The sequence below is a fragment of the Glycine max genome, chromosome 4 (genome assembly GCF_000004515.6).
Source record: "Glycine max cultivar Williams 82 chromosome 4, Glycine_max_v4.0, whole genome shotgun sequence".
NCBI lineage: Eukaryota > Viridiplantae > Streptophyta > Magnoliopsida > Fabales > Fabaceae > Glycine > Glycine max.
In genome coordinates, this window is record NC_016091.4 from 9179771 (window position 1) to 9186095 (window position 6325).

Here is a 6325-nt window from a genome sequence, read left to right on the forward strand (position 1 = left end):
CGCGTTTTCATGTTTCCACCGTATTCTTTATTAGCTGTATAATACTACTATAGTACTAGCTATACTCGAACATAATTTAAAAATACGAATAATGATCATCTTTCAAATACTATGAGAGATACGGTATATAATTAAGAAATTGTAAATATACTCCGTATGTCGTATTCGAAGAGGACATGGCCAGCTAAGGCGAACACAGACAAACAACACCGGATTAAGACAAGACAAGACAAGACAAACCAGACTGACTGGTCATGAGGGGGCAGGCATTGTGTTTTCACGGAATTTCTGCTTGATCTGCTTCATAACTTCAGGAACACTTCATGTTTTCGGTACAACTTTGTTAGAGTTTTCTATTACTTGCATTTGTTACTTCCTGTGGGCAATTTGGTAAGATTTGTTCTTAATCACTTTTCTACATATTGATGAAAGATTATGTATAATCACATGTACAAATCATTTCATTACATAATTGATTTTGCATTTATTGAAAACCATCCAAACATGTACTGTAATACTTTTCCTATTGTGGTTTATGCATGTGAATATACTTCATGAGTTTTTTTTTTTTTTACACACAAATAATTAGAACATTAAAATATAAAACTTGTTTAGCATGCCGAATTGAGCAGGATATAAGAGATAAGTTAATCTATTTTTTTTTGACAGAAAAAGATAAGGTAATCCAATAATGTAATACTAAGCCTTGGATAGATTTTAATTTGATATGCAACCTTATAGAAAAAAAATTAATTACAGCCTAAAAGTATTAATTTATTTTAAAAACAAATTAATTAATTAAAATCAAAATTAAAAGAATAATGAAATGTCTACGAATACTTATTTTACCAAAAAGACAAGAATGTAAAAATCTAGGGTGGAAAAAAAGCATATAAAAGGACCCTCTCCCTTCCAAAAAGCATAATTTTATTTTTCGGAAAATGGCCAAAAAGGACAAAAATGTATGTGATGCGGCTAAGCAAAGAAAGCAAGTTTCAGAACATTCTTTATAAGTTAGATGAGATATTTTTGCAGAAAGCTGAATGTGGGACAACCCCATGAAAGATATTTGTTCTCTTGCAGAGTTCAGCAGCTAATTCTTTGAATTTGAAATGGTTTGCCGAAAGCTATGCAAATCACATTTTTCTATACTGTGCTGTGTCCACATACATTATTTCTGGAATTGGACAAATACTTCTCAATCATAGTGTTCGATTATCTTCATAATCATATTTTTATAACTACAGTGTAGGGTTTCATTTTATTTTTTCTAAAAATATCTCTTCATTTCAATAAAAATATGTATTTTAATTATGATATTTTATAATATTGCCTCCTTTATGTTACACTAATTATTTTAATGAAAAAAATTCTTTAATACTGCATTATTTATTTAAAATTTTCAATATAATATATGGTCTTTAATCAACAAATATTTAAACTGTTTACTATCTACTAGTTTAACAGAAAAATTTAGTAAAATTCTTAGTTTAATAAACTAACTTTAACATTTTCAGTTAAAAAATAATTTTCAAAAATTTCATCGGTTAATTTGTCAATTTTAGGCCAAATTGACATGTATGTTTTTGTTAGAATGATAAACTAAAATTGGGATAGTGGTCAACACTTTAAACATTGCTACTTTGTTACTCTCAAATGTCAATTGCTCCAACCTACTGCTACTTTTTTTTTTTTTTGGTGTGAATATTGACTAATGCTACTAGTACCAATTTGTATTGCAATCTTAAATCGCGAGGCAGCATTAACTCCAGAATTGCAGCCTCTTTCTTCTCTTTATTGGGGCAAGACCACTCAACCTGTCCCTGTACCTGTTACTGTTAGGGAGGTATGTTCCTTATTGGCTAATCCGGGCATTTTGATCTAATTGGGTTAGTTTTACAAACTTATTTTTAATATAAGTCTGTTCCAAAACTATTTTCAAGCTGGGTCTGTTTTTTACGTAGCCATGCAAGTGTATCGTCAACATGAATGGCGAGATACACAAGCCCTTAACACGTGGCTTGATACTGCCAATGGAGCTGGCGAGTTCGGTGTGGATATCGCCAGTGGAGCTGGCGAGTTTGGTGTGGCAAGTTCTCGCTACTCTCATTGGCGACTTGGCTTGAGCAACGTGCTTGACGAGACAGGTGAGGCAGGCTATGCATGGCAGGAGGCAGGCTATGCATGCTTCAGAGTAGCAGTGCAGGGTGCAGGTGAGCAGGATGGTCTCGCCAACACTGCTTGCGAGACGAGCTTATATCCGCCAATGGTATTGGCGATATAGGTGTGCATATATAGCTGCGTTTTCGGTTTAAAAATTTCTGAGAAAGTTTTGCTTTAAAATTTCTGAGTATTGAATATTAAGTGTTGAGCACTCACGGGTTTGGTTTAAAAATTTCTGAGAAAGCTTTGGCTTAACATTTCTGAGTATTGAGTATTGAGTGTTTGTATTTTTAAAGTTCATCTCTGAATCAATCAGTAATATTTTTCTTCTTTGGTATTGTTTTTATTTATTTAAAGTAATTATTTTTGAGTTTCAACTGACATTAATTTTATTTATTAATTTTTCTGGCATTGTTTTATTTTATTTATTTTAAGTTTGAAATAAAATTTGAGTTTTGAGTATTTTTTTTAATTAAATTTGTTTAGTTTGATGTTATTAATGTTAACATTAATTATTTATAATAGCAACTAAAATGTGTAGTTTGAAGGTTTCATATTCTGCCTTTAAAATTTGTAGTTTCAAAGCGTACAAGTTTTTTAAGTTTGTGCATGATATAATTAATTTTTTGTTACAATAAATTTATAATCTGAGGTATGAGTGTAGTATTTTTTTTAATTAGATTTATTTATTTTGAAGTTATTATTTTTAAAATTAATTAATTATAATAGCAATGTTGTTAATGGTTTGATGTGCCTTTAAAATTTCTACTTTGAAAGCGTATAAGTTTTTTAAATTTCTAACATGATATTTATTTGAAGTAATTAATTTTTTGTTAGAACAAAGTTTTAATTTGAAGTTTCACTAAAGACGTTTTTTGTTATTAGATTAATTTAATTTCAATTTATTATTGTTATGATTAATTATTTATAATATTATTTTTGCAGGTATATGATGAATTTGGTTATAACAATCTTGTATTTCAATGGAAGAGTATATGAAGAGACTCATGGTGTAATCTTTGAAGGCAGTAAAAAAATGATTCAGATTAAACGTGGAATTAGTTTCAATGCTTTGAAAAAAAATTGGAGATAAGGTAAAGTTAGAAAATAATGAAATTATTTCTGCTATCAGTTGTAAATTTTTAGTTTCTGGAAAATATGTTGCTTTGCAAATTTGTGATGATGAAGATATTGAAACCATGCTCGAAAGTTTTCAACAACAAAATCAAATGTCAGTTTTGGAATTGTACATAGAAAAGGATGTGACTGGTGGTTCTATGTTTCATTCTGCAAATTCTCTTACATCATGCGGAAATAATTTATCTAATTATGAGGCGCAACCGCCAACAAATGTGAGCAACTTACATGGTGATGAAGATGATGATGATGATGATTATCTTGTGTCTAACTCATACGTTGAAGAGTCTTTAGACGAAGATGATAGTGTTGACGGTATATCTGATACTGAAAATGAAGTCACCGACATGATTCAACCAGTAAGAATTGTTCACCCAGCAGAAGGTATAATTTATTAAATATAAAAATAGGTAAATACATTTATCATTTGATGTCAATTGTATTTAATGTTAAATAAGTATGATTTGATTATTTTTTTTTAACTATTAGGTGTACAACGAATTGAAAATCCATTTTGGAATGATGCTTTGCATTATAACAATATCAATTGGAGTCATCCTGATGAGGAAGACATTTGTGGTTTGGAGATGCCATCAAGTTTTAATGTTGGACAAGAATTATATGTTGGCATGGATTTTGATAGTAAAGATGCGGTAAAAAATGCACTGAAACAATATGTTATGAAGGTGCATCAAACTTTCAAAGTTGTTGAAAGCAAATCGAACAAGTATATTGTTTGTTGCTTGAATAACAGCGCAGAGTGTCCTTGCCCGTTCTATATGAGGGCAATTTTATCTAAAATAACTAATTCATGGAAAGTCACACAATGGGGTGGACCACATACATGTCTCAATATGACCATGATACAAGATCACGAAAAGCTTGATTCAGATTTAATTGCCACTTGTGTAGTAGGTACGAATTTTATGTTCATATTATGCTACTTTTGCGTTAATTGTCATTTTAATTTTGCTATTCTATTAACAGGCATGATCAGAGAAGATCCATCAAAAAAAGTTTCTTTAATTCAAGAGAGGATTAACAGTGAATTTGCCTACAAGGTGTCGTACAAAAAAGCTTGGTTGGCGAAGCAAAAAACCATTGCACTTGAATATGGCGATTGGGAAGAGTCATATGCGAAGCTTTCGTCGTGGCTAACACACATGCAAAATCATTCTCCTGGATCATATTTTCAAATACTACATGACGATTTTATTGTTGGGAACACGGTTAGTCGCGAACACTGTCAGTTTCATAGAGTGTTTTTGACTTTTGGTCAATGTAAAGAGGCTTTTAAGTTTTGTAAGCCAATCATACAAGTTGACGGCACACATTTGTACGGAAAATACCGGGGGACCCTCTTAATGGCCACATCACAAGATGGAAACGGTGGTGTCCTTCCTCTAGCATTCGTCGTGGTCAAAGGTGAGACGTTAACAGCGTGGTCATGGTTTTTGGCACACTTGCATGAACACGTCACAAATAAAAATGATATTTGTCTCATATCTGATCGTCACGCGAGTATAAATTCTGTTGTGGCTAACGAAGCACTTGGTTGGCAACCTCCCCACGCTTATCATGTTTACTGCATCCGACACATAGCAAGCAATTTCAATCACAAATTCAATAATGCCAAACAAAAAGAAATGTTGAAGAAATTGGGTAAGATTTCATTTATCATGGTCACGTTAATTTAAGTTTCATGTATACTTAAAATTATTGTTGCTAACTAATTTCATGCATGCTACACTCCTTGCAACCGTATTTTTTTGTTGTCAAAATTTAGAAAAATTATGTCAACTGAGTCCAGCCATAGCAACATGGATTGATCGCATTTCAAAGGAAAAATGGACCCTGGCTTATGATATAGAAGGACGTCGATATGGCCACATAACAACGAACCTCTCAGAATGTATAAATAAGGTATTGAAGGATTGTCGCAACATATCCATAACAGCGTTGGTCAAATCAACATATAGTAGGTGTCAAAAGTACTTCTTTGATCGTGACCGCCATGCCCAAAGACAGTTAAATGAAGGACAAGTATATTGTTCTAAGATTGTTAAAGAACTTAGACAAAATCAAGAACAAGCTTGTTCGCACATCGTTCGCGTGTATGATATCCACTCGACAAGGTTTGAAGCAGAGGAGACCTTCAATCCTTTAACGCAACGTGGCGGACAAAAGTGGGCAGTTGACTTGAATGACCATTATTTAAAATATATCTTAAAAATATATCTTAAAAATATTTAAGAGCAAACTTTTAAATATATCTTAAAAATATATCTTAAAAATATATTTCACCAATCGTCTTATACTAATATATCTTAAAAATATTTATAATAAAATTTAAAATAAAGTAAAAAGAGCAAACTTTTAAATATATATCATAACATTGATTAGTGTAATAGTAAAAATATCTTAAAATATAATGTTGAAAATAATAGAAAAATAATGTAAATGGTATAATGATTAAAATAAAAAAAAGAAATATAAAAAAATAATAACATAAATAAATTAAAAATAATCTTATTATCTAACAATATTGATACTTATGTAATAGAAAATCCTATCTTATCTAAAGAAAAAGGTAATAATAATAAAACCTTACCTTATGTGCGGAAGAAGATAAATAAAATAAAATAAAATAAAACTTGCCTTATGTAGAAAAAGTAAAAAACATAAAAGTAATAAATATTTTTAAGACAAAAGGAGAATAAAAGTAAAAAGCTAAAAACTAGGAGTTAATATTTTTTAAAAATGTTTAAAATAGTGTCTCAAAAACTACTATTAACCATTAAAAAAATTGTGTATTAATTAATAAAGCTTCTTGGTTAGTAAACAAAAATTAAATACTAATTAAGATCACGTATCAAATGAAGTATCAAAATATATTCTTATATTTAACTATATACATTTTATTTGAGAGAATCAAAATTAAGTTTTAAAATATAGAGGATAAAAAAAGACAAATGGCCAAATACTAATTAGTGTTCAGTGTCTCAAATTATGCACTAAAAAAATA

At 30.2% G+C, this 6325-nt stretch overlaps 1 protein-coding gene and 1 long non-coding RNA gene across 2 annotated transcripts; both read left to right on the forward strand.

The window, feature by feature from the left end:
- The first annotated feature begins 178 nt into the window (after positions 1-178).
- Positions 179-3680, forward strand: LOC121174826 (uncharacterized). Its single transcript, XR_005891241.1, has 4 exons — positions 179-390; positions 1761-1846; positions 1965-2284; positions 3109-3680. It is a non-coding gene; the product is annotated as an uncharacterized lncRNA (long non-coding RNA).
- Positions 3681-4021: 341 nt separating this feature from the next.
- LOC106798469 (uncharacterized) lies at positions 4022-5095 on the forward strand. The gene is made up of 2 exons (XM_014775058.3): positions 4022-4215; positions 4288-5095. Exons 1-2 carry the CDS (start codon positions 4080-4082, stop codon positions 4995-4997), a joined length of 846 nt encoding a protein of 281 aa, XP_014630544.1. The 5' UTR covers positions 4022-4079; the 3' UTR covers positions 4998-5095.
- The last annotated feature ends 1230 nt before the right edge of the window (positions 5096-6325 follow it).

Excerpts from the sequence above, each read along its gene's own strand:
- LOC106798469 (XM_014775058.3), top strand. The coding sequence starts at position 4,080 with ATGAGGGCAATTTTATCTAAAATAACTAATTCATGGAAAGTCACACAA. Across the intron at positions 4,216-4,287 it reads AATTGCCACTTGTGTAGTAG|GCATGATCAGAGAAGATCCA; the intron begins GTACGAATTTTA and ends TTCTATTAACAG.